Below are 21,769 nucleotides of genomic sequence, written 5' to 3'. Positions count from 1 at the left end.
AGATCCAACTTTTTACAACCTGTGACATCATTTACACTTAGGTAAAGTCTTCATTCCCTGCCAAATTAAAGTGTTAGTCACTGTTTCACAATCTATATGGTCACTTATACTGTGGGTCAGATCCAGCAGGTGCTGCTGAGGTTACCAATGCTCTTCTCAGCGTTGTCACTTGTGTTACACTAATCTGCATGAGCTCTGTCTTTCAAAAATCCCTCTTTTGCTTGCAGGTATTGGGTGTTCTTGCAAACAAGCCTGTCTTCTTTTTCTTCCAACACGTGTTTACATCCAGGAGAGAAATAACTAAATATTACTTTATTCATTTAGTAACCTTCAGGGATTGTTTTACACACACACACACCCCACAGGCTTTCCTACATCTCATCCCTTGAGGTGTGGCCCATGCAACAGTACCCATCAGCAAAGGGCTTCCTCTGCCTTGGAGGTGACCAAACAACAAAGAAGGACGAATTGGGATGAAGAGGACAATTAAAACATGATCAGGGTAATTTTCAAGCCTCAGAGCATTTTCTTCCTCGGCTTAAGAAGCTGGCCTGAATATTCATGGAATGCTCTCTACTGTCTAGCAAACAGAATTAATCACATTAATGCATGGAAAAATAAGATTAGGCAGAAAGTGGGATATGAAATCTAATCATGTTTTATTGAATGAAACATGAGTGGGAGAGGTCACAAGGTCCTTTCATTGTAATATGTCACAAAAGTCTCTCTCCTGGCAGAAGAGGAGCTCAGGATTTCAGAAGTGCAGAGCACACACCTTCCTGCAGAAGGGTGGGCAGCCAGCAGCAGGGAAAGGCACATTCTGCTGCTGCCATGTTCAAGCACACTGAGACACAGTCCCCCAGTGGCTGGGGTTGGAATGACCCTGCAGAGCTGCTCCTGCTCCAGCAGCTTCCCCTGGCTCAGGGGGCACAGGAACGTGTCTGGTGGGGTTGGAAACCTCCTGAGAAGGAGCCTCCACACCCTCCCTGGGCAGCCTGGGCCAGGGCTCCCTCACCTCAGCACCAAAGGACTTTCTCCTCCTGTGCCAGCCTCTGCTTGTTACCCTTTGCCCTTGTCAAGGGACTTCAGGAACGACCTGCACGTATTAGCAACGTAGTCCTTAGCTGATGAGAGCTAACACAGTCTGCATGTTCTTCTTCTCAGCTGAGGTACAGCTCAAACCTTCCTGCCCCTACCAGAAATATATGTTAAACACCTTTAAATACCATCTTACCTTCATCAGCCATTTCTTCCACATTTTCCCAGTTATTTCTGCAGTGCAAAGGGCTGAGGAGCTCTGGGACAATGTGCAGCATTACTCTACAGAAACTGCTTCATACAAAGCATGATCAAATCTCTAACTTCACTACAGCAATCAAGATGCTCACAAATCATTTGCATTCAGAAGGGAAGCAATCAGCTCTACCCCCTCATCTACCACCAGGAACCAAGGGCACCCAATACTGTGCCAGTCATCTCCCATCAGGGAGAAATCAGCTCACTGACCTACAAACTCCTGTTCTTTATATAGCAGATATGTATTAAAATAAGGTCTGAATCAGGTGCCTAAAGGCTGGTACATCCCAGAGAGCTGACAGCACCACTGCCCTGTCAGCAGAGCTGCTGGCCTTCCAGGAGCTGGCTGCCTCAACAGGGATGGTCTGGGTTCTGACAAATGTTCTCTCCAGAGAATACACCTACTAAGAGAAAAGGGGCTTTTGCAAGAGACTATTACAGTTTTTAAACCCTTATAGAATTAGTCTCCAATTAAAAGTGCTATAAATGCTTAAGAAGAAAAATCAAACTGTACCAGTCAAATAAGGAACTCTATTTTCCAGATCCCAATGAAGATGTAACTGACATTTACATTAGGATTTCAAAAGCCACTTCACACATGGGTTTTGTTCATTGCCAGTCCTATAGAAAACATTACCATGGAATAAAAACATCTGAACGTTACAGATAAAGTACCCATTAGTTAACAAACTCTTACAATAAGGGAGGTTAATTCATTGCACAGGAAAAGAAAACTTTCAGACTTGCATTATCCAGCCTTTAACTAGTGATGAAATAAGTTATTTCAAGACACACAATAACCTTCAAGTCCTCAGCTTCGTGCATGTACCAGGGCAGGATAATGCTCATCAGCTCTCAAATAAAAGCAATTACTGACTGGAAAAAAATCAGAAAGGAAGTGGCAAGTGTGAGATGAAAATCATTTTAAAGCAATCACCAGGCAATCTGTTTTATAGAATCCCTGCAAAGAATGTCAGCTGCTGGGGAGCATGGAGGGAGAGCACGGAGAAGAGGGTCTGGTCTTGGCTCCCACCGGTGCTGAGCAGTTGGTTCTTCTAATGCAAAGCCTGCAAGGTTCCTGCAAGCTCTCCCACTAACCTGTACTGGTAGCAAAAGCATCAGCAGTACCAGATGCAGACCCAGGCTCCTGAGCTGCAAGATGGTGGGCAAGAGGAACACACTTCAGTAAGTGATAATGTACTGAAGCCCTTTGGAGCCAAAGGCTTCCCATTGACTTCCATAGACATCGAGTGAGGTCTGAAATGAAAACAGACGCTGAAAGCTCCGAGACAGCTCTGTAAGGATCAGAGCTGCTTTGATACAAAGAAAATAGGTTGGTTCATTAGAAGCACATACAGAGAACGGTTTTTCACCAACTATCATCATCCGAAACAGTGACCTTCAAGAACACAGGTACTCTGATCTCTTACAAGTACAGCACAAGATGTGCAAATAGATTAGCCTGACTGGTGATACCAAATATCTGGCATCAAGAGGGAAGCACAAAGCAAATCTCACACAGGAGAACTTTAATGAGGATTAGAAACCTCTTAGCAGATAGACAAGGGTGGTGGGGAGGGAAAGGTCAGCTGCAGATAATGACAAGGAAAGAAACAGAGTCAGGGAACAGTTAAGAGGAGCTGCTGAAGCACAGGTGAACCTTCCAACCATTCTTCCCCATAACTCAGCTCTCTGCAGAAACACAGCAGCAAGACACAACTTCTGAAATGCTTTTCCAGAAACAGCTGATGTCTGAAAAGGGTCTCCTGGGCTCAGCTCCAGAAAGGAAAACATTATAGAATTAACCAGAGTCACCTTAAACTCACAAGTCCTCATCTCTCTTCCCAGGCTCAACATGCAACTTCTCAGTGTGATACAATGAAGTGTTTTGCCAGGGGACATTCTGCTTCAGCTGAGCTCATGTGAAGCAACATTATAGGGGACAAGAGGGAAGAGGATTAATTGCTGTACTAGAAGCCAATACAAGGCTAAAGAACAACCCAAAAAAAGTTCTGAGTCTTGACATGTTGTAGCATTTTTTGGTCCCAAACCCCCACACTGCCATATAGCAGCAACAGAAGCACCTTCAGAAGCACCTTCCCTAACCAAAACCCCACGCCCTCCCACCAATTTGGATTCTCACAACCTACCACACAGAGTGGCAAAATGCAGCCTAGCTATAGCAGACTTGCAAAGCCTCATTATTGAAGAAGTCATCTACATCTCAAAGTACATTTCCCATCTGAAAATTAGAAACATCTAATGAACCTTCAAAATATGCCAGACAGTCTGTCATAGTCAGACAAATGAGATACTTGTTAGTTTTATCTCATGGAACTAATTCACTTGGCAAGGAGCAGAGGTTTCTAAATAGCTTCATGAGTGGAACAAATAGCCATGGAACACCAAACATCATTCTGGGGGGAAAGGCTATCACTAGCTGCTTATCTGTTCAGCAGACAGGCTGAAGCTTACAGTGTCTCCCCTTCACTTCCCCTGGTTTTTCAACTCAACAGCATAAAAGAAACTTTATCTGGGAAATGTTAAGACTGTCTTCCTACATTTCCACAACCTGGAAAATCCCTGCTTTAGAGGAATTCTGCTGCATGTGGCTCAACAGAGCCTGAGAACAAGGCTGCTTTTACCTTAAACCTGTCTTGTCTGCTTCTGCTATAGAGGAATGACTGCAAAAACCTTCTTTGCTAAATATCTGCATTATACCCAGCAAAATCTACACTTTATCTTGGTCAATTCCTGTAAACAAACACACATAAATTGGATTATTAGTCATTTCCTACACCATCACCTTCTCTGGCAATAGCAGCATAATACTTTAATAAGCATAAGACATTATGCCTAATATTAGATACAAGTCCCAGCACAGCTAGATGAGACCGAACCAGAGAACAGGAAGAAGTGCAAGAGACAGACAAACACATTTTCCTTGTTTGCAGGTACTTAAACTGCAGCAAAGATGCACAAACACAGGACATTCAGATTGCTTCCACCACAGGCCAAGCAGAAACTTTCTCTCTATCAAAAAGCACTCAGAGAGCAGCCAAGGAATTGCTGCACAGCACATGATTACTTTCTCTAAAGCCTGAGGGGCTGTATCAGTGTTGGAGGTGTGACAAGTACAGTCACTTGTACTGAGCCGCAGCACCCAGACCCCAACCGCCGTCGCAGGAGGTCACTTCAAACGTGCCCCAAATCACTTCCCTAAGGACTCAAAGAAAAACACACAGGAGATCAAAGACACTACTTTAAACAAAGTCAAACCTACCCAAAACTTCAGAGAAATGGCTGTGCTGTTCAAGGGAAGATGAGGCTGGGACATATCTGCCACAGATCACATTCAGTGCCATCCAGGACCAGCCTGGAGACTTCCTCATCGTCAGACACGGTCTTGGGATGTTCTTGGTGGTGGGTTTGAAATGCTTTGGTATTTTCAGGGTTGCTCACCACTGAAGCAAGCTTTAGAGCAGGTATCACGGAACAGCCTTAATGAGCAGATATTCCTGAGAAGTGTTAGCTGAGGGATTTAGTCAGCTCTGAGCAGATACTGACACAAAGCACACGATCAACAGAGCTCAGTCCCCTTAAGGGCTGGAGTCCAAGCTGCTTTGAGGGATTTTCCTTTTACATGTATTTATAGGGAAGAATTTCATTAATCCTTTCAGATCTCCCAGCTGGTACCAAATGAGGGGGAAGAGAATCCTGTGCCTGGAAGTCAAGAAGTGTGGGGATGGCGTAAGAGAATATACAAGCTGTATCCCTCTGTGTGTGCAGCACATCCCTGCTCTGGCGGAGAAGGGCTGTGATTAGTAAGGTCACTCCAGCAAACCTTGACAGAGAACAAGGCAGCTACTGCCATCTTTCCCATTCTTCTTCCTACCCTGGAGATCCCCACATTGTCCTTTCTAATCTGATGGGTTCTTTTTCACAGTGATACCTTTTCTTCTCCTGTCCTGTGCTCAGTAGTTTGTTTCTCACCCATCAAGCACATCTAGGCCCAAGGTCCCAGACAGAAACCGCAGCAGTAGTTAAACGAGCTGTAAATGTGTTAATAAAATACACATTTATGTCTTCAACAGCTACTCAACCTCTATTGCTCTGCTTGACATATGGATGCTCAGACCTGCAATGCCCTTTCCCTTTCAAGACTCATTGCAGGAGTCACATCTGACAGGCCAGAGACCGAATGAAACTCGTCACAGAGTTCCCTGGGGAGCGGCTGCGTGTGCTGAGGCCGAGCTGCAGCCTGGGCATCAGCTGTGGCAGCAGGCCTAAGGAAACCTGCCTTGTAAAAAACCAACACAGCATCTGTTTTTCAAGAGGAGAATGACAATGCAGGAAATTTTTAGTAAATGCAGGCCAAGATAAGCTTACCTAATGTGCAGAGTTAGTGGCCTCCTAAATACTACCATTATATAACACTCCATAGCTTAAATATATATGAATTATACTACAGATGAAGTTTAATTGTGTTTATTTGTGTACATCTCTGGACAAGATTTAAACTATTTATAATGCTCAGGAAATTAAATATTTAGCTGCAAGACACTTCAATAGAATGCTTTATTTGGCTGCAAGTCTATCTGCTGTATTACCAATAATTAAAACCAGCTTTTCACAGACAGAGGGGAAAAAAGGGCTTTAGCTGTATTTTCAAGCTGAATCATATCAACATGTTTAAAGAGGAGATAGGAGCTCCAGGTTTTTTTTTCCCCCTACAGGCAAAAATTATTTAAAACATGGGAAAAATGAGTCATCTGCATTTAATTATCAGGCTCTGAGCTGTGGAGCCCAGCTCTGAGACACGCAATTCAAAACCAGACTCTTTGTAACTCCACTTACGGGACTGCAAAGTTTCCTTCTCAGGAATACTAAATGAGGTCCCTCTGAATTGGCTGCTGTGTTTATCTTGCTGGTGTGTGTTTCATGGTGCTGTAAAAATGCAGGATGAACCCCACAAAGCAGGAGCAGCTTCTTCCAGGAGCCCTGGGGGAAATTCATGTTTGTGTGACCCCGTCTTTCACTCCTTAACGGTGTAACCACTCCTGGGCTGCTCTACCAGCCCATGTAAACAAGAGTCCACAGCCATTACAGCTCACAGAGTTCATCCAGTGAAGACACATTTGGAGGAATGGCATCATTAAAGATGCAGCACATGGGCACTTGGTAGGGAGAAGGGGAAAAAGGAAATACATCATTACTCGCTCTGACAAGGTCCCAGAATTGCTGTCTGTAAAACACACCACCTTTAAAATAACTACTAAGTCTCCTTTTTAAAGGGATGTGTGTGTGTGCAAGCATGTGCACTACTCAAAGTCAAAGGGCTTCATTTTCTAAGACACACTTGCCATGTTTAAGGTTCTCCCATGCTGTACTTATGGGTAGTTTACTAATTTTTTCTCCAGCAGGTTCACTCTGACAGGCATTGTTTTATTTTTGATATGACAAGACACAGTGCTGCACTGGCAACACCTCCAGGCTGAATAATGTTTTTTAACTAGCTACATTCATCTTTACCACATAGCACAGACGACTGATCCTCGCTGCAGTACATAACAGCTAAAAACTAACACTGCCCTAAAATATTAATGCATGCTAATAAAACCAGAGGGGTTTTTTTTCATGAAACAGCAACATCTAATTTTCAAAGGGGTCCTTGGGAACAGTAAACAATGGTACTTGGTAAATGGCAAATTCTCTCACATCAATCCATCCTAACCATTCAAATCCTGTTCCCCCATAATTGCCAGGCAAGTGTAAATTACTTCAATGAATGTTATTTGTGGCTGTGACAGAATCCTCATAAATAATCGTAATTTAACTTCCTGCTGATAATCCCAGGCAACACCTAATTATTTAATTCTTCCCTTCCAGACTGATGTCAGCTTTAAGACTACTCCCTTCCATTTGCTCCTAGTTAGGGCTTTTAACTGTTGAGTGCAATCACAGTGCACAGTATCACAGTTTCTAGATCAATCAGAGGCTGCCCTTTGCAACGTAAGCACCACGTTCAATTCCTTCTGCAAGCCCTCACTTCAGACTTCCCAGCACTGATCATTTGGGTGGCTCTTGGATATTGGAAAAGAGAAAAATCAGTGTGGCATTTATTATATCCATAAAAGCAATTTTTCTGAAAGCACTGCTCAAGCAAACAATGAGATGAGAGTGGTATTGAAATTCTATACGCAGCTTTCTGCTTAAAGGACAAACTGATCTGCAGAAACGTTTGCCAAAAGTTCATTAACAGTAAAGTCAACTTGTCAGCAACATATTTAGCAATAATCATAAGGCAATTTAGCAGAACCAAGGTTTGACAACGTTTGAGCAGGGCTTCTTGGGTTTTGCAGTGTTGGCTATTTGGGGTCTTTTGGTTCAGTTTGGCGGCTGCTTTTTAAAATCGCTTCTTTCTTCTCACTAGATACACTATGAAATCTAAATCACAGCCCCTGCAGTAAGACAATAGTCACTGCAAAGTTCTCCAAGCAAATTAGAAGTATCCCAGGGAGTTTCAATAGAAGGCAGCAGCTACAACCTGTGAGTGGGAATCCCTGGGAACTACCCTCATTCAGACACAAACTCTGCTTGATCTGAGCATCCTTGGACCTGTGCACACAAACCATCAATAGAACACAATGAAGTAGCAACCTACCAGAGTGAAGATCCCTCTGTTCCAGCAACTTCTAAAACATCATATCCATCTTCCAGCTGAAAATCCATGAAAACCAGAGCAATAGTGTCTCCAGGTTCAGCCAGAATAGTCCACGTGCAGTCTGCGTTATTGCCGTACTCCAAGGGAAAGTGAGGGCTTGAGATAATTCCGCTCTGTCCCCGCAAAGTCCCTCCACAAGCATCATCAGCTGGGAACAGAATGCAAGGTATCAGATTTGGCTGAAATACACAAAGTAGTACATCAAAAAAAGAAAGAGCAAGCCGAAATTCAAAGCTTTAAAAGCCCCACTGCTTTCGTGGTGCACTACACACCATAAAATAGAGACAAAGACGTCGAGGGATGCAAAATCCCATCGGGTCAGACAGTGTCTTATTCCCCACCAAACACTTACTACTGATTAGTCTAGTTTTAAACACCTCAAGTGACAGAGCTTCTACCACTTCCCTGGGGAGGAAGCTCTCAGAATAACGAGTCTCTCTGTCAGGACATTATTTCCTCACATGTTGTTGCTTGAGCTTTCTCTTCCATCTCTTATTGCTGACTGAGATCCTCTGAAGTGTTTTCTGTAGCTTCCCTCCCATCCACGTTGGCAGCCAAGCAGGAGGAAAACCACCAAGAATTCAGTGATGGAGTAGGGTTGCACAGACACCTTAAAACTCTCCTGTCACAGTGGGGAGAGAGATTGGCTCCCAGCTCGGACCTCGGCACCTCCACCAGCACCAGAAACACCCCCAAGGGCTGGGACAACAGGACTCAGAGTGCAAGCACTGTATTCATAGACATCTAATAGAAAGGAATGTCTACCTTACACATCACTGCTGATTTCTTAAGGAAATGTATGTTATTACCAAAAATCAGAGTGGTAAAAACCAGACTGTTTGCAAACCTAGCAATGCCATTTCTTGGCCATATACTGTATCTCCTGTTTGCCGCAGGTTCTTTCACTTTTACAAGCCATTTTATGAGCAGGAGCTATTAGAGCAATTAAAGGAGGAGGAGCTAAAGAAAATATGGGCAGGAAGATCAAAGGAAAGCAAGAATTAATTTGACTAGCATCACACAGGCAGCACCAGCTCAGCATTTATTTGGAGCACTGCTAAGAAAAGCCTGTTAGCTTTACAGCATGTATTACAGAGAAGCATTTCAGATACTTTAGTCAAGGAGCTTGGGGCTTTGCATTATAAACACTTATTTTTATCACAAACTATTTTTTTCAACACTGTTCCAAACTGCTCAGGTTAGAACATTAACACTGAACACATCTGCTAATGCCAGGGGTGGCTGGCACCTCAGGAGAGGGCAGGACAATTCTGCAGGGCTGCTCAGGATCCTGCAGCTTTAGACTTGTTCAGGAATTACTGTCCTGTGCTATCAGCAGGTTTTATCAGCAGAGTTGAAACCTGCAGCCTTTAACTCATGGAACTTGTAAAGAAAAGCAAACACACATGACAACTTATCCCCCATGGCCAGCTGGCTGTCCCAGGGCAACCAGCCACCCAACAGGCAGCAGCCACAGGCAGGAACCAGCCCCCTCTGATCCCCAGGGGAGATGACAGCCCTTTGCAGCTGCCTCTGTGCTCAGGCTGGGAAGGCACATCACAGGTCCCTGCAGAGCTCACAGAAAAAGCAGGGAGGGTGGGAAACATATGATAAAAACCCAGCCATGCAAGTAGACATGCTACTAATTCTGGGCCATTCCAGCAGCTAAAACTAGGACTGAAAAAGGGCACTGAAATCCCACCTCAATGCTCTGTTCCCTGATACTCTACTACAAGAGCCAACGTTCTCTGTTTGCTTCATTTGCATTGTGAGTGAATTAGTTATTCACAGACAAGTGTAGTCAGAATCATCAATAAATTTAGGCTGAAAGATCTCTCATCTCGTCCAAGCACCAGAAAATCTTCAAACTCCAAAGCACCATACACCAGATTCAAAGAAGGTCCATGCAGAAAGCTAAAAGGATACTTCCAAGTTCCTCTCTCTGGCAGAGAGAATGGAAAGAAATGCTTTTTAGAGGAGGAATGGATTCTAGCCAAAGAGGATCAGCTCAATTCACCAGTTTACTGGTAAGTTCAAATTTAATTTCTCATGAGTAAGTGCCCCTGCAGATGCTACAAACACATGCAAAGAAGATCCTTAGCTAGTGAACTCTCAGACCACATGCCTAGCAGCAAAACAAAGCAGGAGCGAGGTCATTAGCTGCTTCAGCAATGCACAGGGCGTTTTGCCTCCCCTCTGGAGGCAAGTGCATTTCCTACACAGCAGGTTAAACACTGTTGTTGTCTGGCTGCTATTGACCCTAGGCAATAAGTACCTTGGCAAATCACATCCTTCACCACCACAAGACATCTTCAAGCAATCCATCCTTTGTGTGTGAACACCATGTTCAAGACCATAGGTGCTCTTGGCAAATGCTTCTTACTGTGATCACATGTCCCTGCAGCTCAGGTCTACACAGAATTCTTGATCACACACAAGCACAGAGACACCCTCAAGAGCAAACACAAGGATTTGGAAGAAGCAACTCCTATTGATAAGTTTCCAGCCACGTTCACTGTTGGAGACTGGGTCATCTGAGACTGGATGTAGCACATTCAAGTTGTTCTTGTAGCAGAAGGAATGCAGGAGGGGATGGAGAATATGCTGAAGAATTCTGACCCAATGCTCTATGAGAGTTCATAAATAAGAGGACTGCTTTGTGGTTTTTTACAGGACTAAGTTAACTTACAGTAGCTGAAGATCCAGCCAAAGATATGGTGGGTTTGGGTTTCATTAAATACTTATTGCAGTGAAACACTTTCAATGGAAAATGTATTCCCTTTCCACACACCTCTCAATACACACTTCCTAAGCTTGTGAAGGTTGCTACTGTTTAAACATATTCTACAGTCTTCTAAAATCTTCTTGAACAGCCCTTCAATTATTTTGGGCACGGTGCAGCCTAAGCAGCTGTTTGAGTTATAGTAAGACAGACCATTTTTAATGAGATTATGCATATTTGATATGCTTAAAATGTGGCTTTGCAAATGTTCTCAACTTTTCAGCTGCCTTCCTGAATTTTTACTCAGCCACCTACCAGAATCATAAACCCATCAGTTCTACTTAAATTCAACAAACAAGCTGGGCAAGGTGCCTCTCTGCAAGCACGAAAGCATGCTTTACAGAACAGATTCAGATGTTTCTGGATATTCTTTTAGTGCTTCAAATGCAGCATTTTGCTTTATTTGAAATCAGCTGCCCCAGGTGAGGGTTGTTCCTTCCATGACCACAGCAGGACAGAAGACAGCATTCCAAATTGGCTGAGGTGCCTCCACCAGACCAACTGTCAGTATAAAAATACAGCTAGAGCTGTAGAACTCAGCTTAAGGTCTCATTTAGGTTAAGTAGAAGGTCTCATTTCATTTTGTGAATACAGAACTATTGTGCAGAAAGGGTGTAAAAAAAACCCCACACAAGATGCAAGGAGGAAACCATTCCAGAAAGTTCTGACACACTTGGTATAGATGGGCTAAGTGTCAGCTTAGTCTAGATTTTACAGTCTGACCCAGATTCACTGAGGACTTTCAGTCCTCGAGGCAAACCAAGTTCCACGTGGTCTACCACACATGGTCTAGCAGGCACAGCCAAGCTTCTACAGCCAAGCTGCTCTCCTGGGCAGCCACGGCTGCCACCCAGTTCCGTGCTCTCCTCCTCTGCACATCAGCGTGGAGATGTCTTTTGCCTTTGCTTCGGTGCTCCCTGAATGAGCTCACCAGTCTTAATCCTTCCTGCCACGTAAGCAAGAAACATAACTCAGAGCAGAGTCTGTGCAGACTGAATTTATAGTCTCTTTTACCTCAGAGTCCAAGAATCAATTTTGATCTAACTGTGCTTTCAAAACCATTGGTGAGCTGCAGCACCAGCCACTCTCACTGGCTCTGCAAAGACACATTTCACCAAGCCATTCTTTCTGCACCTGGAACTCCTTCCTCCTTTCTCATTGAGATTACTCTTGTCCTTTATAAAAGAGCTGTGTGCTTCTGAACTGAGAGCTGGGAAAAGGGAGTGCAGAGAACTCCTATGAAAAAGCAGCTGAGCCACAGCACTCCTTCCAAGTGCTGCTGTCCTGGCACGTCCTCTCAGACACCTTCCCTCTTGTTCTTTCCTACCATGCACTGCTTTGCATCTTCAGTTATTTCAGTGCATTAAGACTGGAACAGGGACAAGGCTCCCAATAGATAGCAAAGGATGTAACAAAGCAAAAGACAGACACAAAGGCAGAAAAAGGCCCAAGAGGGCATCGATCAGCATGGCAAGAACTTGAGACTGTTCTCCCCACTTGTCTCATACCTCTGCCATTCTACTGGAGAGGAGAGGAAGGAGGAAAGGGAAGAGTCCCCCAAACAAACACTGTCTTTTGTAGTGACTTTAGACAAGTCTATTCCCAAAACAGCAGCTCCCAAGAACACCACTTGCTTGGCTAAAGGGAGCTTAGCTTCAATTGTCAGGACTTGACCCAGCAGCAAGACCCTTCTCCAATATCATTAGAAAACATAAGAATATATATTAGAAAATAAAACTATGTGCAAATACATTCAAACTTTCAGGTGACAGTTACCAGTAAGCCAATATTAAGAGAATTAATCATAAGCTGCATGGGCCACAGAGATCTTTTGCCTCTCAAGCAAGCACAATATTCTTCAGACAACAGTTCTAAAAACATTCTTTTCCCTGCAGAAGGCAGCATAAGCCTGTTTGTCAGCACAGGAATCTTCCTGCCCCTTGCAACAACTGAAGTCTGCATCACCAGTTCATCAGCCAAGCACAAACGTCTGACTGCTGACAGATTACTTCTGGTAGGAGGAGTGCAGCTGGTTTACAAATTCTGCAAGTGACTTCACAGACTGGTTTTGCTACTTTCTACTTTCTTAGAACATGATATAAATGTTACATGAGAAGATTTCTGGTTCCTGCCTCCAAAAAAGTGACTTGGAAGTTTTACTTGAGGTAAAGTCTTAAAGAATCAGGACCAAATCTATGAAACCTGCAGGCACACACAAACACAAGCACCTAAGCAAGCAGAGATTTTGCTGCTATCCCAGCATTTCACACACCACTGATCAAGCACCTTAGAATTGAATATTCCTCCATTCTGAAGTACATCAGATGCCACCATCATCCCTGCTGGATTCAACACTGAAATGGGAGTAATTAAAGTTAAAAGTGAGTTTGGCAGGTCAAGATAAAAGTGCAAAAATGGGCTTCTCCATCTGCAGCAGGGATCACAGTAATTACAGGGATACCAACTCCCAACTTCAACAGCTGTTTGGGTCAGAAGTTAATTCCCCCCTTACTGGGGTCTACTGCATGAATGTCTGAATGATAACAGGGCCAGGAGAAGACAGTGCCCTCCTCCAAAGAAAGGCTGCTCTCAGAGAGATGCTGTCAGACTGGAGGAAACATTGTTCTGTTGGTGTAGATGGCTTCCTTCTCTTCTATAAAGGGTATTACAGTGAGAGTCCTAACTCAAAGGAAAAGCAAAGCATCCTTAAGGATCACACTCAAATAGCAGTGACTGTTGTCCCTCCCCAGAGTCAGTTTGGCTGTATGAACCACTCCTTCAGTGGTATAATGCCCCTGGAACCAAAACACTAGATAAACATACAAGAAATACACCAAGCAGACAGGCTGGCTGTGTAACTCTTTCAAGCAAGCATTAAAAACACACCCAGCAAACAATATTTGCTCACTTTAAATTCAAGATTTATGCTACAGCTTAGAACTGCTGATTGATTGCACAAGCAGAGTCAATAAAAAGAATCGATATAAGATGCTCTACTGAAGTACACAAGGAATTGAGGGGGAAAGGCTTCAAAGCAGCAGCAACTGTTTTGGTGTAACACCACAGACATTTGTGTATTTACAGACTCTCTAGTCCCTTGTGGCCCCAGCAAATTAGCAAGAAGCTCTCTATATTGATAAAGGAATCTAAGGTTCCCCATCCCAAAAGAGCTTGGGGAAAGCTGGCCAGCCTCTCAAACACAGCCCAGCTTTCACCTCCCCTGTAGCATCACCTCTCTGCCTCACTGCCAGAAGCCCACAGAACATCAGCACCCTGCAGGCTCACGCTTCTGTAAAGGCAAAGCAGAACCACTGTGCAGTGTGCCATGGGGAAAGGCAGGTTGACACTGCAGAAAGCAGAAAATCCACTCTCACTTTCTAGTGTTTGACCTAGGAAGCCTGCCTGGTGTTGGGTAGGTGCCTTATGGGTAACAATCCTGCTTCCACTCCCTGCCACTTTACATAAAGAAATGGAACTTGAAGTAGTTGTGCAGCATTTTGAACACTCTGAGCACTTCACAACCTCCCCATCACCCACCCAAACCCTGGCAGCTCTAAGGAATCCAATAAGAAGAACCCTCAACATCAACCCCAGCAGGCTGAGTTTTCAAGTCTTTCAAAACGAACTTTCCAATCCACGAAGTTTTTCCCAACCCCAAACAGCTCATTAAACCCTGGCTCACACCGTGGCTTGCTCCAGATGAGGAGAGGGCACTGTACCTCTGCAGAAGGGGAGAGGGAAGTCCCAGGAGGCGCTGTTTTCCGAGCTGGCGTGGCACGTGAGCAGCGCGTGTCCTTCCAGGAAGAAGCCTGGGTTACAGCTGTACCTCACTCTGTCCCCGATGCTGAAGGTTGTTCCTTGCTGAATCCCATTCTGCAGCTTTCCTGGATTTCCACACGTGTGACTTGGTAGAACTGCCAAAGAAAGTTGCTGCTGGTTAGGGCCGGTGCATTGTAACTGTCAGGTGAAGGACCCAGAGGGAAGGCTCAGTCTCAAAGTCAAAGCGTCACTTCAAATGGAAAGAGCAAATAACCACAACACATACCTGACTGGCTTGCACCAGGGTACATTAGGCCAGTTACAGGTAACGTTTAAGCACCATTTCCACTGAGTATATATGTAAGGAAGCAAAAATCACTCCCCAGGCTACTGAGTGAGACAGCAGATCCACTCTTTCCTGACCAGTATTACCAGTTCTCTAAAGCCAAGTATCCCTCTTGCCTCTGCCACCCTGCACTTCTATTTAACACCATTACAGCTGATTAGCTGCCAGAGGTTATGTTCCTGTTCGAAAAACCATCTTAACAGACCTTCACTGGGCACCTCAGAGGCCACTGCAATGTCAGCAGAGTTCACCATACCTTAGAACCATAAGGGAGGCAACAAAACCTGAGATAGTCAGAAACTGTCACCTAGACAAAAAGAGCAACATGTCAGCCCACCAGCATTTACACTTCACTGCACTGTGAGTTTAATCCAGATCTCACACACACCCATCCAACCAGACTCAACAATGCAGCTGGACCCAGCTCCACTGAAGGCAAAATCAGAGCCCAACAAGTGTTTGCATCAGAAAGAATATGGGATGCTTGAATATAAGACAGAGAAGTTGCTGCTGAAACACTAGTAAATCCATAACCAATGCCTCTGTGCAGCAGTTCAGAGAATTTAAACACAGGTTCCCAGAAGCCACTCCAAAAAGATTCACTCAAATCATGGTTTTAGAGCCCAATATAAAACCCAATGAAGACAACCAAGAGTGAGAATGACTTTATCAAATTTGAAACAGGCCCTTGTGCAGCATCTCGTGTTGCAGTTCTTTTTCATTAAGGCTGAAACATCAGAGGAAGGAAAACATGGTCATTCAAAGCTGAGTGATAGTTTATCATTGGAAACAATTTTGTCAGAGGCATGAACAAAATGAGATGAATTTCTACCAGCAAAAGCAGGCTCAGGCTGCAGCTCTGCCAAGGAAAGGAGGGAGATTAAAAGGAAAATGATATGCTAGTGTATAGGGCATGCAGCAGAGTAAAATACAACCAAACTGTGAGTAAGCATGTGAAATGAGACATAAATCCCCAACACTACAGTTCTGTCCTGCCATGGGACAGTGCTTTAGGATGGGGATTGAAACCCCCCTGCTGTGCCCCCAGCACAGGCATTCCCCTGCCAGCAGCGCCGGTGCCCCCTCAGAGCCGGGCTCAGGTGCCTTCAGAGGACTCTCCACAGCAGACAGGCAGACACTATCCCTTCCAGTAAGGGAAATGACAGACTAATCTGTAATGAATACAGGATTAGGCTTCCTGCATCCAGACAGACCATCTTGTTTCCTAATTAACCCACTTCCAGATTAACTGCAACCTTACCACCTCAAACCAATTCATTTAGATGGCACATACACCAACTCCCAGCTACTTACATCCTTCCCCCAAGTGCCTGGAGCTGGAAAGTTCAGCAGCAACTTTTGCACAGAAATATTCCCAACCTCCTGACACCCACCCTTTTGATATTTATAAATGTTAATAAGATCTCCCCTCAATCTCTTCTCCAGACTAAACAGCCCCAGTTCCCGCAGCCTTTCCTCATATGAAAGATGCTCCATTCCCCTGATCATCGTGGTGGCCCTGCACTGGCCTCTCTCCAGCACTTCCCTGTCCCTCTGGAGCTGAGGAGCCCAGAACTGGACACAGGACTCCAGATGAGGCCTCACCAGGGCAGAGTAGAGGGGGAGAAGAACCTCCCTTGACCTGCTGGCCACACTCTTCTTGATGCATACCAGGATGCCATTGGCTTCTTGGCCATGAGTGCATGTTGCTGGCTCATATTTAGCTTATTATCAATCAGGACTCCCAGGTCTCTCTCTGCAGAGCTGCTCTCCAGCAGGTCACCCCCAGCCTGTCCTGGTGCAGGGGGTTGTTCCTTCCCAGTTGCAGGACTCTGCACTTGTCCTTGTTGAACCTCAGCAGGTTCCTCTCTGCCCAACTCTCCAGCTGGTTGAGATCCCACTGAATGGAGTTTGGGACATCTCTTTTTTTTCTACAGTAGCCAGCAACAGGACAAGGGGTGATGGGATGAAGCTGCAACATAAACAGTTCCACTTAAACATAAGAAAGAACTATTTCAGTGTGAGTTGAGGGAGCCCTGGCACAGGCTGCCCAGAGGGTTGTGGAGGCTCCTTCCTTGGAGGGCTTTAAGACCCACCTGGACACATGTAGGTGACCTGATCCAGGTGGGACCTGCTTCTGCAGGGGGTTGGACTGGATGAGCTCTAAAGGTCCCTTCCAACCCCTCCCATTCTATGATTCTATGCAGGGTTTGCTCTCAAATACCTCAGATGGGTTGAAAAGCAGTGTAGAACTCAGGTTCCATTTTCTGCAATGATGTTCCAAACCTCAATTTAATTAAATTACCAATGTCACTTTTTTTTTTTTAAAGAAGAGAACCCATCCCTGCTTTTATGTTTTTATCCTTTAAAATTAATGACTAGAACTTTGCTATAAATAAAAATCTATCATTTTAAAAAGTCAATCTCTAACACTAGCTGCTCTCTACTTAATGAACTGTGAAGAATCAGACAACCCTGACCTGCATCATATCTCAAAATCATACTTGAAGAACAGGATCTCATTTAAAAATTCTGCTTCATTTGGCTGCCTTAACTAATATCTTGTTACAGGACAGACAAGACACACATGGTTTTTGGGGGGAGGCAACATTAACTCCTTGGTTGCTTTGGATTCAGTGGGGTTGCTGCAGGAACCAAGGAGCTTTGGGGGTTTATAAAAACCACCAATGCACATCTGCAAAAACACTTCTTCAAATTGCTGCCTCATGGACTGAAAGAACTGCTACCAAAGAGGCTGGTGCTGTAAGCAGAAGAGGTTGAGCATAAAGTCTGTATGAGGTTCTGCTGTCAGGCATGACCTTGAGGCTCTTGGGCAGAAGATGAATTTGGTCAGCCCCTGAGCATGAGCTGATGAAGTACACACACCTTCCCCTACAGAGCCAGGGAGAAGAGTCAAAGGACACAATCTCTGTGCTTCCTGAGAAAGCAGAGCTTCACAAAACCCCTACAGAAGGTTGTAAAGCTGGAGTCCAGAGCTGGGATGCAGAGTCTGGAGATGTCTCGTGAGCCCCCCGACTGGTTGCTCTGGCGGGGCAGCCAGTGCCTTTGTTTCACTGCTGAGTGTGAGTGACTCCCTGAGCCGGTGCAGACACCACTTTCACAGCAATGGATTTGTGATTCTCCTCCAACATTCCTGAGAAGAGATAATAATATTGCTCATACTTGGCTGCCTCTAACAGCCAGACTCTCTGATTGCTTGAGAGATTAATAGAACTGTATTATTTACATCAGATGTCGCACAGAATAATATTATTAAAGCTTTGTCTTACCCATTTACCAATTCCACTGTAGATTAGTAGCATGGATTTTTTTTCCCCTCCCCATAAAAGCTTTGTTCTTAGCAATCAACATAATACTTTCCAGTGATTGTATGGAAATGAATGCAGCCACAGAGCAGATTTGTACAGATGAATAGAAGGTCCTGTTAGTCATTTTGCAGCTAAGTCTGTTTCTTTCCATAATGAATTTAGAGCAGTTTATTTTATTTGTCTTGATTTGAACAGCTGCCAAATTGTTATTTTATGACAGAGGAAAGGAAATAGGATTATTCTATTGCAGTTGCACCTGGAGACCTCCTCAACATACCTCAAACATCACTATCTCAAGCACTATCCAGATACATCGCTGCAGAGACCTTGCTCTGCAAGATGACACAGCAGAGGAACCATAATCATGGTGCTAATTGCCAGTACGGGCACAAATGGAACCAGACCAGAGCCTCTGGAGGGATTAGGTGAGAACTAGAACTGTTTTAAGAAGTACTGTGAGACAGAATGATCTGAGAGCAAGGCAGAAATGGCATCTTTTCAGCAAGAAACTGAAGTGTCAGGACATGGCAAACATCAATCAGGAGTAAATCCACCAAAACAGAGACCTCTCCCACTTTCTGCAGTTTCCAATCTATCCTTCAAATCCACTTAGCCATCAAAAATCAACCTCCATCCAACTTAATCCCCTTCTGCTCCAAATTTTCCCTGCTTTTTTTGTTTTCACTTGCCTTTCAGTTCAGGCCCCTTTAGTCCCATCCCCTGGAACCCCCACAGGCTCCAGTGATTTCTCTCTCACTCTTCATCTTACCCTGGGAGCATCATCCATGTAGCTTTTATAGAGCAATGAAGCAGCATTTCACTCATGGAGCCAGATGTATTAGTACCAAAACCAGAGGTGTCTCAGATTTGACAGTGTGTTGCTTGAGAGTGAACTGAATGAATTGGAAATAGAAACAACAGGTTTGAGACACTTCCACCCTCCATTCCTACTAGACTTGCTCATCTGCATCAGAAGCTTCATACCATAAACCAACCTGAATTTTCACCCCTTTTCAACAGGCTCACAAGGCTGTTCCCAACTTTTCTCATCCCCTTGCCCAGGATCACCACACTGGGAGTTTTCAAAATCAGCAGCTTTCAAAACCCGAGTACTTGTCAGGCTGTGTCTCCTTGTTCCAGTTCATTCGAAATTAATTAGCGGTTTTTAAGTCATTAGATGTGACTCAACGCATCCTTGGACAGCATCCCACCATCAGAACGCATCCAGCCTAATTACATCAGCCTTTCCTAAAACCCCATGGCTCTTTTTGTCAGGAGAAGGAAGAAAAAGCACAGAGCAGGGAGATGTTTCTCTTCCTGCTCATCATCATGGGTACATTTGAGCTTTCTCACCAGTTCAGGTACTTTCAAACAGAAGAGACTCAAACCCCTCCCGAGCTTGCTCACCATTCCAAAGAGAAATCTCCCCTGTTTCCCATTCAAATTAATCTCCAGCTCCATTTTCTCTGTTTATCTTGCTTGCATATAAACTAACCCCAACATTTAATCCATCTCGATGCAGCACTCCAGTCTATTACCCTATTTACATAGCCAAAAGAAGCCTTTTTATTGCCTGAATTATCTGTGGTAGTTTACGACAGATATTTCATTGTTCTAACCTTGAGATCTTATCAAGGAGCGCAACTTTTATGATATGAGGCTGTACATTATCTCCTCATTCCCAACTAATTTTCATTCCTAATAAAAACAGAAAAGAAAGCAAAGCAAGCCATGCCAGAGCAGGCACTCAGAGCTCCTGAATACAGTCATTACAGCAGGAATAATTTATGAATCCCAATGAAAGGATGCTACACAGACCAAGCAAAATAACAAGAGCGTTGACCTAAACTACTTGGCTCAGTCATCACTGCACACTCGTTTCCAATTTCATCTCCTCTATGCTTTTTTTTTGAGCCTTCTTTCCATTTTCCTGCATTTCCTGAATGTAGTGGGGGTTGGAACTGACAGAAAGGTCTCCTCTGCTGGAGATCACAGCTGGGCAGAGCTGTATCTCACGCAGAAGACAGTCTGCATTGTGTTTGTTACCTTCCCAGAAACTCAAGGAGAGGAACAGGTTCTTTAAGGAGAATATCTGTGATAGGCAGCTTCAAAACTCAACTGAACAGCCCTGCACAATGTGGCCAGTGCAGCTTTGTCCAGTGGGACAGAGACCCCCACAAACCCAGTTCCTCTCCCTCTTTTGGGCCAAGTACCACAGGGATGCTCCATGACTCCCCAGTATCCTTCAGCAGCATTTTAGTGCAATCTGGCTCAGTTCAGGAGAGTTTTAACCTTCAGAGTTAAGTGTCCAGCGAGTGCTATAGAGAAGGAAATAAATGGTATCTTTTTCATTTCATTTTATCCATTTTTATGCCGTGATTCATTTCCAGCACAGCCAACACAGATAGAGCTAAATGGAAACTATTTTTTCCCCTCTAATATTTCTTTGTTCACTAAAAACCAGTCAGATAGTTACTTTTGGATAATAACAGACCAGAATGGTTCATCATCCATCTTCTTTGTGGTAGTAGTTCTAGGGCTTTTTTTGATACTCATTTTTCAGTTTTCAATTTAGTGTCCTGGAACGTGCTGCAGCAACTTCAGGGCAACTCCAGGGGCACCACGGGAGCTGGGAGAGGATTACTTGAGATTTGGTTTAGTCACCCCACTGCAGAAACAGCAAAAGATTTGGAACATGAAAGCAGTAAGATCATGGGAGATAAGCCAACAGACAATCCCATGTATCTTCAGAGAAGCAGGGAGCAGGGATCCTTAACTCATTACTCATACTTTCACATAAACGCCGTCACTTGCTGAGCACAGCAGAGGAAGGCTGGCTACAATGAAGATACAGCCACTGAAGCCTGGCCCCACAGAATCTTTTGCTGGGCCCTGAAGAACAATGACATGCTGGCAGATGCTTAGATGTCAGAAGATGCTTAGCTCCCAGAACCAGTGGTCCTCACACACCATCCCAAGCCGGGATGCTCTCCTCTATCAGGAGCCTAATCAGCAAGGCACTTGAGATCCTGCTTATCTTTGTGAACATGCTCAGGTCCTGCTGCTTTGCAGTGTAACAACACTTGAACACAAGCTTAATTTAAAGGATGTGGTTAAGTGTTTTGCTTAGCAGGAATGGATTTAAGTGTATGTTTAAAGGCTTCAGTGAACTGGCATTTAACAGCTGCAGAGTAACTTGAAAAAACTTCCCTAGGGATGAGGGTGGTTTTACATTTGTTTTCCTCCCTGAACTAAGGTTAACCATTCAGAGAGAAACAAAGACCTGCATCTTTTTGTAGCATGAAAGACAAGCCAAGAAATGCAATATTGCAGTGCTTATCAGCACCAGAAGACAACTGCAAGAACCAAACAAAAGTAGGATTAAAACCACAGCCCAAGAGAGTTCAGCTGCTGGATGGGTTTAAGCACCTCACTGTCCTGTGCACATGGGAGTGAAGGCCAAGGCAGTGTGAAAAGAAAGGGTGACACATGTGGGAACCGAGATTTGAACTGATTCTATCTAGACACTGGGT

The 21,769-nt window shown here is 44.3% G+C and overlaps 1 protein-coding gene across 1 annotated transcript in view; it reads right to left on the bottom strand.

The window, feature by feature from the left end:
* CSMD2 (CUB and Sushi multiple domains 2) overlaps positions 1-21,769 on the bottom strand; it is a 273,888-nt gene that overhangs the window by 188,973 nt on the left and 63,146 nt on the right. The window contains exons 4-5 of the mRNA XM_062014368.1: positions 14,522-14,716; positions 7,961-8,168 (exon numbers count right to left, since the gene is read on the bottom strand). Coding sequence (XP_061870352.1) covers positions 7,961-8,168; positions 14,522-14,716 — 403 coding nt within the window. The remainder of the gene's footprint in view (positions 1-7,960; positions 8,169-14,521; positions 14,717-21,769) is intronic.

The sequence above is a fragment of the Colius striatus genome, chromosome 24 (genome assembly GCF_028858725.1).
Source record: "Colius striatus isolate bColStr4 chromosome 24, bColStr4.1.hap1, whole genome shotgun sequence".
NCBI lineage: Eukaryota > Metazoa > Chordata > Aves > Coliiformes > Coliidae > Colius > Colius striatus.
Note: the sequence above shows the minus strand (reverse complement) of the source record. Positions and strands in the feature narration are given on the sequence as shown.